At 46.5% G+C, this 11,703-nt stretch overlaps 1 protein-coding gene across 1 annotated transcript in view; it reads right to left on the bottom strand.

Annotated features, from left to right (window-relative positions):
* Positions 1-11,703, bottom strand: part of LOC107120897 (E3 ubiquitin-protein ligase TRIM39-like) — a 16,596-nt gene that overhangs the window by 3,459 nt on the left and 1,434 nt on the right. The window contains exons 2-6 of the mRNA XM_015423662.1: positions 8,960-9,055; positions 4,567-4,797; positions 4,405-4,427; positions 3,274-3,389; positions 1,091-1,377 (exon numbers count right to left, since the gene is read on the bottom strand). Of these exons, the coding sequence (XP_015279148.1) occupies positions 1,091-1,377; positions 3,274-3,389; positions 4,405-4,427; positions 4,567-4,797; positions 8,960-9,055 (753 nt within the window). The remainder of the gene's footprint in view (positions 1-1,090; positions 1,378-3,273; positions 3,390-4,404; positions 4,428-4,566; positions 4,798-8,959; positions 9,056-11,703) is intronic.

The raw sequence follows: 11,703 nt of genomic DNA, 5'->3' as shown, positions 1-11,703 counted from the left end.
TTACAAACAAATGGCATCAGTTACAGGTGGTTAACTCCAAAAGGTGTCATTTTCAAGCTCAACGATAAAAAAGAAAAGATTGACTTTGTTTTTAAAGCACGTGAATTTCTGCGGACACAGTTTGGGGAACCAGAAGAGGGCAAAGGGGAGGAAAAAGAAAGCAAATCTGATGGCGAGTTGGGCTCGGGGTCTTTGGACAAGGACTCCCCCTCTGAAAAGGGGGCGGCTGCCCCCAAAAGCTCATATAAACTGAGGATTAGAAAAGATAAGAATAAATAAGGGTTGAAGGACTCTGATTTGTGCCTGAAAAAATGTTGAAATAACTAAGGGATGCTCTGGGAATTTCTTTAAACAGTTAAAGGGATGGTTAAATGATAATTAATCTAGCATAACCGACTAAATTCATCGTATTATTAGTAGCTTTTTGAAAATAGCATGGTGTTAAGATGATGTATTGATCTCCTACGCCTGGGTTTTTAGTTAGTTGTGTGTCTTTTTTCTTTTTCCCCTAGATGTAGTTCCCTTTCCCATATTTTCTGTTGTAGTTTTGTAGTCTGAAAAAAATCAATAAAAACCTCCCCCCAGGGGGATGGGGGGAAAAAGGAAAAATAGGAAAAGGCCTCAGGCATTTTTACACTCTACATTTTGAGTATGGAGAAACCTTGCTTTAAAAAGCATTTCACTCACTCTAAGAGAGAAAATTCTTCCTTGGGGGAAGCTAAACCAAAAACAGTCCTCCCCACTGAAATTTTCCAGTTTCTTTCCAAGCCTTCACATCTCTAATCCTGTGTTCTCCCAGGCAGGACTAGAAGCTTCCCTTTATTCAGCATTTCAGTATAACTTCCTTCCCACCCACCCGGAAAAAGGGACAGATCTTCTCCCCAGAGAATGAGGCTGAAGGGAAAGTGCAAAACAAAGTACCTCTACAAGCATCAAAAAATTCCACACACATCCCTTCATAGTCAAGGGACACCCAGATCTTCATAGACTTATTGGTCAAGGGCAAAGGAGTCTGCAGTGGGGAACTGAAGGCTGAGAGCTGCCCAGGTGATAACATGTCTTGTCTTGACGCATTCAGAGACATCCCCACAGCCCAGATCCCTTCCTCAGGACAAAGTGTAATCTTGCCCTTCCTCTTGACAGATTCTCGGGCAGCCCCCACGGCCCAGCTTTCCACTTGGTCTTGTACATCCACCTCCACCTTCCAGCAATGTCTTCCTGAGGCAAATTTCTCACAGCCCAGCACACAGAGCATAGTATCAAATCTCTCAGGGTTGTTAGGGAGGTTTTGCGCTCTCCTTCCCCTCATCACACTTTTCCGATTCTCAGACAGAATGATGCGGGGGTTTGCCGTATCTGGATCCAGAGATACAGTCACTGCAGGACAGAAAGAGAGAGTTTGAAGGAGAGAGGAAGGTGAATAGTATCAGGCCCTTTTTGAAAGGCATGTCTCTTCAGTAAAAAGGGCTAGAGATTTACTTTTTAAAAATTAAAGCAATCCAGAGGAACTAGTGGGGAGACCAATTATAATGTTATGGGGCTGTGGCGATATATTGAATACCAGTTTTTTAAAACCCCTAAAAGCTCTTTAGTGGTAGCGGGGAGTGTGTGTTAAGGTAAGGAAAAGGAGGGGGAAACTGATGTGTGGATTTTACACTGCAAACCAGGATTTAAATTATTTATGAGCTGAATCTTGCTTACACAAATTAATTATTTTTGCTTTTTACCTTATTTACTTCATTTATATCCTTCTCAATGGTGATTCAAAATGGCTTACAACACTCTTCCCTTCTCAATTTTATCCTCACAAAACCCCTGTGTGGTAGTTAAAATAAACCATGGTTTCCCATTATGTCTCAACTGAGCCAATATCTCATGTTCTCCTCCAATAAGACTTAGATAGAGAGGGTGGATGTGAGGCATGTTGAGGAGAGCTGGTGCAGTATATGCACCAAGATCACTCAAATCACACCTCAGCCATTGATTCACTAAGCAGTCCTAGGCAAATCTAATTCATCATTGTTAGTGGAGTGACCCATGTTCCCACAACCAACACTAACTATAGTTAGGTGGAGTAAGCCACAATTTCCTGTGACGTCTGAACCAAGCCTTTAGCTGACTTCTTTCAAGCGAGGGGTGTGTTAGGCACATATGTAACATAACCTGATTAAATATTTGAAGAAAGAGCTGCTCGGAAGCCCCCACCCCACCACCAATTTACTTTCACCAGTAGTTCCTTGCAAGTTGTTACCTTTATGGAGTATCAGGTTGAGAGACCCTGTTACGTTAAAAAAAAAAATAGAGTGAGAGATATGAAGTCAGACATTTATATGTAGCCATGCTTTAAAACAATGCACAAAATGCATCTTGAAAACCGTTTTGTAAATTAGGAGTATACAAGGAGGGATCTGTGAGAAATTTGTGGGGAAATTCTCCCACTGGCTGCCAGGAGGGAAGCTTGGAGAGGTGGGTGCTGAGCATCGGCCTTGTTTGGGTTGAGAGGAAGCCTAGGCAGCTGCCCAGACACTGCCAATGCTCAACCGTTCCGTTTGCAGTGCCAGGGGAAGGGGACTGCCAGGACATGGGGGCTGGCTGCGGACCCCTGGGCTCTCTCTTTCAGCCCAAACAATGCTGGTAGGAAGGGGGAAGTGGTGGGAAGGAGAAGACATTGGCAGCAGCCCAAACACAGTGGCGTTTGACACCTACCTTCCCTGGGTAACCTCTTTCCTTCACAGCTGCAAAGTGCTGAGGTGGCAGAGGAAAGGGCAGACAGTGGCAGCAGCCTTCCCCTGCCCACCAAAACAACCTGCCCTTTCTCTTCCTTCAGCTTCTCCCCCTATACCTTTGGTCTCCTTCAACCATGCCCACCACATGCTCACCCGGGAGGAGCAAGAAGTCTTGAGGCTTAGATCTTTCAAGCAACGTGACAGAGAAAAGTAAGGTCTTTGACCAGAGGTCATTTCGGGGGAGGGGCCTTGCAGGTCCACCGCTGGCCCCCTCATGGGGCTCGGCAGTGGAGCTGCAAGGCCGGCGGCAGCCAAGACCATTGGGGGTGGGGTGTGTGGCCTTATGACACACTTCCGGTGATGTCAGGGGGTGTGGCATATGCTAATGAGTTATGCTAATGAGTTCCCCTAGCTCTTTTTCTATGAAACGACCCCTGTCTTTGACAAGAATTGGACTTTCCCCACAACCAGTCTCCTCCCATGCCAATCAAGCAAGCCCGCTCAGGGTTTTCTATCCTTTTTTTCTTGTCTGAGTTGTCCCCGATACCTGCACATGTCTTCATAGCCTGTTCTAGAGCAGAATTGTTCTGAATGTACATTTCGAGTGTCTCTTCCAACCTGGGAGAACAGGTCAGTGTGCGCCTCGTTTGCTTCTTCTCAGACCTGGAAGGGAAGAAGGCTCATTTTCTGGAGGGAAAAAAACCCTGTGAAATATCCCTGCCCCTGCATGCCTATTGCATGAAATGCCAGCTTAGGCATTTTTCAGTAGGCAAGCAGATCTACTTAAGGGAAGCTAGTATTTCAAGGCTGGAGCTTTATGAAGCAAAGGACTTCTTTTCTAGTCAGTTGTTCTATTACTGAAGATTAATGGCAGTGGTTTAAAAACTGCTTGTAAGTATTCCTGTCATCTGGGGGCTCTTGTCACCACTGGATGTACAGGCGAACAGCATGTATGTTTTCCCTTTCATACATATAGTGGTGGATTCCCAGATGTGAAATTAAGCTACCATCCCCACCCCCCAGTCTTGTGATAATGCCTATTGTGTTCTGTTTGTGATAAGGAGAAACAAGGGGGGGATAGGGATGATGGTGGTGTGAGGGAAAGGCCCTGCTCAGTAAAAATGCATATACTTTGCATGTAGAAGCTCACAGGTTCAATCCTTAGCATTTCTAATTAAAGGTTGTAATTAACAGGTCATGGTAAGACTTCACTGGACGTGGTGGAGGACAAGTATCAGACATACTGGGTTAAAGGGACCAATGGCTTGATTTGGTATAAGGCAGCGTTGGATGTTCACCTTCATCAAAGGGGAAGGCACTTCCTTGGATGGCAGAAACACAGGATGGCAGCCAAGGGGACGGAATAAAAGTAGCCTATTCCCACTCCAAAAATCAGTGACACCTTAAAGACTAGCAAAGTGTATTCCAGCACAAGCTTTTGTGAGTGATTTCCTCAGATGCTTATTCCTTCTCCAGGATCTGTAGGATGACAGATCATAAGGATGTGGTGGTTGCCACAAGGATTTCCAATTCAGGTACTGTTTTCACCAAAGGAAACTGTCTCTGAACACTGATTCTGATGAGTTTGTGACCCTATTTTGTAGAAATGTTTATGTATTTTTTTAAACCTCTCCAAAAGGAGACGAAAAAGGAACGGAAGAGAGAAAGAGCCACATACCTCTTCAATATATTTTTGGCATCCTAAAAAAAACACACAGAAAGAAATTGGTCATTGTTACAAAGATAGCATTCTGCACCGAGCTGCTTGTTGTTTTAGATGAGATTGTTTCCCTTTCACCATCAGGTGAAACCTTGATCTGTTCTGAATCTGAAATCTCACCTGCAGAAATTCACTGGCTGGCTGCTGGCATGTCCCCTCTATCTCTGTGATCAAATTACTGAGCATAGAGATCTCCTGTGAAAGTTTGGCAAAATTCTCTTCCTGCTTCTTCAGGAGCTTCATTTCCAATTCATCCAGCTGGGCCAGCCAGAAGTGCTCATCTTTCTCGAGAGTTTTGTGCATTTGCTGAAAGGCAGACCTGATTTTCTGCTTCTCCCCTGTCAACCGTTTCTGAAGAAGGGACAGAAGTGGAATACGAGGATCATTGTTACGTGAATGGCCTACATGTGTGTGTTCCTGAACTATGGGCAACTCGGACAAAAGGAAATATATCTTTACACAGAGAGTGGAGTTAAAATGTAGGATTTTCTGCCAGAGTATGTAGTGATGGCCGCATGAATAAACAGCTTTAAAAGGGGGATTAGATAGATTCATGGAGGATAGGTCCATCACTGGCTACTAGGCATGGGCCCTTTCTGCACCTGTCGTTTTCCTTGATTTCTGAGTGCATCTCAATATTCTGTTCTGCATTCCCTCCCGCTTTCACTGCCGCTTTGTGTCGGGGCTTCTTCTTGGTTCTGCATTTATTTTAGGGGGATCAGCACTCTGACCACTTCCAGCACACTGTTGCCCCGCACTTCCCAAAAGGGCTATTGCCGCGAACCTTTGTTCTGCTCCATTTTGAAATTGATACAACTATTTAAAGTAGAATTGTTTCTGTGAATATTTCAGCAGCGCCTACTGCCTTCCCCTGTTTCAGCCTCTTTCTCTTTGGTCTGTGTTAGGCAGCCAGTTTACATGATAACGGGTTTCCTCATGGGCAATTGCTGAGCATTTACATTTGTTTACAGTCCACAGCGGTAGGGAGGATGGGAGAGCTACTGGAAAAACCAGTTTTTCAAAAAGCACTTCTAAGCCAAACAGACTTCAATCACAAACATTTCCCTCAAAAGAAAAACAGATGCATGGATTGATGGTTTGCATTTTGATTTGATACTAAGCATTGATAATTGTATATTATCCCTGAGTTATTCCTGTTACATAACGTTAGCAAACATTGCTTTGTTAACACTGAAATGCCTCATGCACTCAATGTCATTCTGATTTTCCTAGAAGAATTCCTCCCACCAGTCAGGGCTCTGTGAAAAGGAAGAGAGAACATGGGGCATTGAAGGGAAGGGAGAAGTATCATGCTGGCGCCTTGGCTACTCCTTCTCCAAAGGATACAAGCAGTCGGGGCTCAAAACACACTTTCTTCCATGAGTATGCAGAAAGCATAATCCACAGAAACTTGAGTTTCTGCCATGAAGTGCCGAAGAATAATTGTATATGCAGAATGAAAGGAAATGATTCAAATCAAAGGCATACCACCTTGAGTTCTGGGAAAATTGGGAGTAAATATTGAATGCAGAAAGGCCCATGGTGACTGAAGGGAACCTCCACATTCAGAGGCACTAAATCGCTGAATCACAGAGCTAACAGGCAACATCAGGGGAAGGTCTTGGCCTCTATGCCCTGTTGTTGGCTCTTCAGAGGAACTGGTTGCCCACTGTGCAAGACAGGATGCTGAACAAGATGGACCACTGGTCCGATGCAGGGCTCTTCTTATAGGAAGTCTTATTGGGAGCTTCTGCTAGGATACTGGATTTTGACAGCACTGCATAAGAGAGGCAGGAGGTCCCCCGAAACAAACAGGCATAGGTTTGAAAGCTAAACATTTATTAAGAAAAATAGTAGATCGCGAAGGGGTCAGAGGTAGATCACCAGCCCCTTACCAGTAAATGACAGAAGGTGCATTATAAATTGGGGGGGGGCAACTTTAGTGGGCTAAAATCTAATTTGAAACTAATTTGAAACTTTATTTCCATGGTGGTAGATCGCCGGCACTTTTGGCCGGAAAAAATAGATCACTACCTGTTCGAAGTTGGACATGCCTGCATTAATCCATCTAACCCCCCTTTAAAGCTGTTTATTCCTGCAGCCATCACTACATCCTCTGGCAGTGAATCACACAAATCTAATAGTCTAGTGAAGGAAGTGAGGTAAGGTGAAACATACCAGTCTGTCCAGATGATAAAGTCCAGAAGGGCTTGCTGGAAAAGGTGGAAGTGATTGTAGGAATAGGATGGGAAGTACCTTGCTGTCCCTTGCCAGGGGTCATTTCATAGAAAAAGAGGTGCAGGAGCTCATTAGCATAACTTATTTGCATGTGCCACACCCCCTGACATCACCGGAAGTGTGTCAGAAGGCAACACCCACCGCTCAGGCTCCACTGGACTGTTTTGGATTGCTAGCTATTGGGGGGGGGGAATGTGCAGATCTGTCCTCGCAGAGGAGGGAGAGTCTGTACCTGAATAAAACTTGATCTTAAAGGTGCCACTGGACTGTTTTGGATTGCTAGCTATTGGGAGGGGGGAACGTGCAGATCTGCCCTCACAGAGAAGGAAGTGATTCTACCTGAAGGCGGGCTGGGGGGCCTCTGCAACTTACTTGGCTACTTCTTGCTCCTCGTGGCCCGACTGAGGGCTGCTGGGAGCAGGGGGTGGGGCTTGTTGCATGTGCCTGCCCCCTGGGCTCTTTACTGCCGGAGATCCGCTCCTGTGCACTCCCGCAGGAAATTATCCCTGTCTCTCGCATTGAGTCACAGGAGCAATAATTGCTGGGAAAACCATTAGCTGTTTGCCTGGCATGCTGCAGCAAGTCGGAATTTAGTGTTCAGGGTCTTTGAGGCTATCTTTATACACAAAAGGTGTAGATAGTGGGGGAAATAAGGTGCTCCTCCATCTGGGATTGGATTGGAGCAAAAAGGTTTAAACCTTATTGGATGATTGGGTTGAAAATAACTAAGTGGGAAAGCGTTATCTCAAGGAGGGTGACAGTTTCTCTTTGATGGGGTCTGCAGTTCTAAAATAATAATAAACATATTGTAGGATAGGATTCCTGAGGGGGGAAAAAATCAGCCCAAGAGATGGATGTGTTTATGTCATCGTTACACATTCTGCAGATCTTGTTATGTATTTGGACTAGGGCTGCCAAGTCCCCCCGGGGGGGGGGGGGTTTGCCTGCCCAAAGGGCCCCAACCCGCCGGTCCGGATCAGGCCAGCAGAGGGAACCCCGCCCCCAAAGTGCCCATTTTGGGCCGATGTGCCCAGCGCGATGGTACCATAGAGTTTCCAGGCTGATTGCTAGAGCGTTGGCCGGCGACGTGCCCAATGTGATGACGTCACTTCCGGGTGACGTCATCACGCTGCATGTGTGAATGTCTCAGGTCGGGACCAATTCTCCCCCAACTGCGCAACGTGAGTGACTTGGCAACCCTAATCTGGACTGTAGAAAAATCAATTACCTGAAACACTACTATTTGTTTGGAAGAAGGGGGGGATAGATACACATGTACATTCCCAGGCAAATTGTCAATTGCTATCTTTCCTCCCTTTGAAGTGGAAAAAATCCATAGAGAACTGGAATTCCCACAACTCCCAAGAATAAACTGTTACACCTTTTATTCCAAACCTGTTTAATGTGCATTTCATTTTGCAAGTTACTTTGAGTCCTCAGTGCAGGAAAAGTGGGGTAAAATATTTAAATCAGTAAATGAAACTATTTAAATAAGTTAACCCTTAAAATTAATTTTATTTAAATAAATACATATTTTACAAGGGTTAGTATTTGGGTATCAGGACCATCATCTCTTTTTTTAGATTTTGTATCCTGATTTTCTGAATACTTTGTGGAATTTCTGGATAGGATTTCCAGCCTCCAGGTGGGGCCTGGGGATCTCCCTCTTCTGAAACTGATCTCCAGCTGACAGAGATCAGCTCCCCTGGAGAAAATGGCTGCTTTGAACGGGGAACTCATGGTGGCATTGTACCATGCTGAGGCCCCTCCCCTCCCCAAACCCCACCCTCTCCTGGCTCCACCCCCAAAGTCTCCAGGCATTTTCCAACCCAGACCTGGCAACCCTACTTCTGAAGTTAAATAGTTCCATAGAGAGGTTTTTTTCGGGATACACACTTAAGGAATTCAGACTATCGTGTATAATTTATCTTCTCATTGTAGTTAGTCAGCACATGCTAACTTGCTGCTGGATCTGTGAATGAAAGCACTCCATTAAAAAGCATTTTATCTGAGGCAACACAGAAGTTCTGTGGTGTTTGATCTGTATGAGGGATGCCACTCAGTCTGTAATGGCTTCATTGACACACACAAGTTACCACTTGATGCATCAGTGACTACATGGTGAATTTGTCTGTGCGAACCAGCTCCTAGTCAACACAGAAGAACACAAACATCATTTGCAAAAATGGCTGTTTTCCTCAGCAATGAAGGACACATGGCGCCTGCCAGTTAAACAACCATTCCCAATCCAATAGCCATGAATAGATATTCCTACCAGATGTTCCTGGCTTTCCAGATCTTCAGCCACTTGCTGATCCACAAAATTTCCTCTGTCTTTCTCCAGTGACTTCACGTGGGCCTTGATTTTTTCCTGTGTTTACAGAAAAGACATTTACTCTTACAGAAGGCCTGTCCATTGGCAATCAGCAATTTCCTGTAACCTGAGGTGGAAGAAACATTTCTAATCCTCTTTAAAAATTGACATGAATGAATGCTTGACATATGCTGGATGCACAGATCATTGGTTATTACGTGATTGAATGGAAATATGGGTATTGCATATTGCATACTAGATATAATACACTTTGGCTGCGGTCACACAGGCAGGAAAATGTGGGGGGGAAGCGTGGCTGTTTGCCCCGGGGCAAAATAATGTGCGGTTGCGCAATCAGACCTCCCGTGGAGGTCCCGTGGAGGTCCCGTGGTGGTCCCGAGGTTAGGGGGAGGTGCCGATCACAGGACAATCCTGCGGCGTGGCAAAGAAGCGGGGCGCGGGGCAAATGGGGTTGTGGTTTTAAAAAAAAACTTAAGTGTGCACATGCTCTGTTGGGTGCTTGTGCGCATCCGTGGAGACTTGGGGGGGGAAACCTTTTTGCGAGGGGACATGGGCGGGCGCCAGAACTACCACCAGAAATGCGATCAGACGCCTGCCTTTGCCCCGCGGTTTCCGGAAACTAGTACCTCGGAGGTACTAGTTTTTTACCCCGCATCTTTGGCGGGAAGCCTCGGGTTCGCCGCGGGAGCTCTACGCTTCCCAGATGTGGCGGTGTGATCATGCCCGGAAAATCCGCCTATCTTCCGTCTCTGCAGCATGGCTAATGCTCCGTGTGACTGCAGCCACAGTTGGGTATTTAACAGTTGTTCACTCCCAGGATTTTAATGTCAAGATAGGAGAATCTGGGAGATAAATGAGATGTTTTGTTTTCTTGTTTTGCTGTCAAGTCGCAGCAGACTTAGGGCAACCCCAGAGGGTTTTCAAGGAAAAAGATCACAAGTGGTTTGCTGTTGCCTGCCTCTGCATCGTGACCTTGGTATTCTGTGGTGGTCTCCCATCCAAATATTAACCAAAGCCACCCCTGCTTAGCTTCTGAGATTTAACAAGATCAGGCTAGCCTGGGGTGTTTAGGTCAGGGCTAAGTAATTTGTAGTTGCATAATATCCAATAACATGTAGATCCTGCCATGATGAATTTCTAGTCTGGTGAAGAAGATTTTTCCTATTCACTACTTGATCTTATAAAAACCTTTTTTTCAGTAGACTGATTTCAATATTGTTATTTCCCAGAAATATATATTTTGGTTCCAAACTTCTTTTGCCTTAGGGCCGAAAACAAGCTGTGAAACCTACACATCATGTTCTAGTGCCCTCGAAGGTAAACAGTCGCTGCAAGGAGAGTATTGGCTTATTTGACCCCCAACACCACCCATAAAACAATAAAACAACAGATGATACAATAAGCAATAACGAAAGAGAACCCATGCCTCATGTCAGCTCCAGTGCCCAAGTAATGCTATCTACAGCAGCAGAGCACTGGGAAGGGGCCATGAACAGAGGAGGCCAGAATGGTTGACCGTCCGCCACCTCAGCCGAAAGCCTGACGGAACAGCTGTGCTTTACAGGCCCTGCGAGACTGTATTAGGTCCCTCAAGGCCCTGATCTCAGGTGGGAGCAAGTTCCACCAGTTTGGGGTGATATAACATATGGATATCATGACATTCCAGTGCTTCTAGTTGTTTCTCACAAAAGCCCTGGTAGCCCAGGGGAGGTGAAGGTGGTCTCTGCTGAACAGGGGAACTGTGTGAAAACCTGCTGTGTGGAAGCCTCATGGCTCTTGAGCTTTATCAGCAGCCACATCAGCTATTGGGGAACCCCATGTAGAAACCACCTGTGTGTAGCTATGCCAGTGTTCAGTTTTGTATGAAAGGTGAGATGTGAATCTCAGTGCTGGGGAAGAAGAAGAAAGAACAGATTGGATTTATACCCTTCCCCTCCCCACAACAGACACCCTGTGAGATAGGTGGGGCTGAGAGAGCTCTCTTCAGAACTGTCCTTGAGAGAAATGCTCTGAAAGAACTTGTGACTGACCCAAGGTCACACCAGCAGTGGCATGTGGAGGAGTGGGGAATCAAACCCAGTTCTCCCAGATTCAAGTCTGCACTCCTAACCACCACACCAACTGGAGCTAGAAAATACTGCTTTCAGAAAAAGCCTTTTTAAAAGGGAGGGGGCAAAGGCTTTTGTGGAGGAGAGGAGCTATCCTTCCACATCTCTCCTTTATTATAAAGGAGTTTTGGGTGCCAGAATTCTAAAATGCGCCCCGTTAGTGTATGGGCGGAAAATATGCCACTCAGAAGAGCTGCCTCCAATGACTGGCTCCCTCAGCCAACCTGCCCTGCCATTGGCTGGGTGGCTGGGAGGGGAGGGAGCCAGTCATCGGAGCCAGCGTCTTCTGAGCGGCCATCTTCCCCACATAGACTAAGGGCCGCTTTCAGCCCAGCGGCGAACGGAGCCGATAGGCTCCGTCCGCCGGCTTCCCTACCTCCAGCACCCATCCTGCCTGGCGAACGGGCCCTGCACGGCCCGTCCGCCGCCTCCCTCCCCTCCTGGAGGGGAGCCTCCGTCGCCGGTTCCCCCCACCCCCCGCCCCCAGTCCAGGCCGGCGCCGGAGGCCTGGAGCCTCCGTCGCCGGTTCCCCCCACCCCCCCAGTCCAGGCCGGCCCCGGAGGCCTGGATCCTCCG

Source organism: Gekko japonicus, unplaced genomic scaffold, assembly GCF_001447785.1.
Source record: "Gekko japonicus isolate JY-2015 unplaced genomic scaffold, Gekko_japonicus_V1.1 scaffold1996, whole genome shotgun sequence".
Taxonomy (NCBI): domain Eukaryota; kingdom Metazoa; phylum Chordata; class Lepidosauria; order Squamata; family Gekkonidae; genus Gekko; species Gekko japonicus.
The sequence above is the reverse complement of the archived record's forward strand: the minus strand, read 5'-3'. Positions and strand labels throughout refer to the sequence as shown.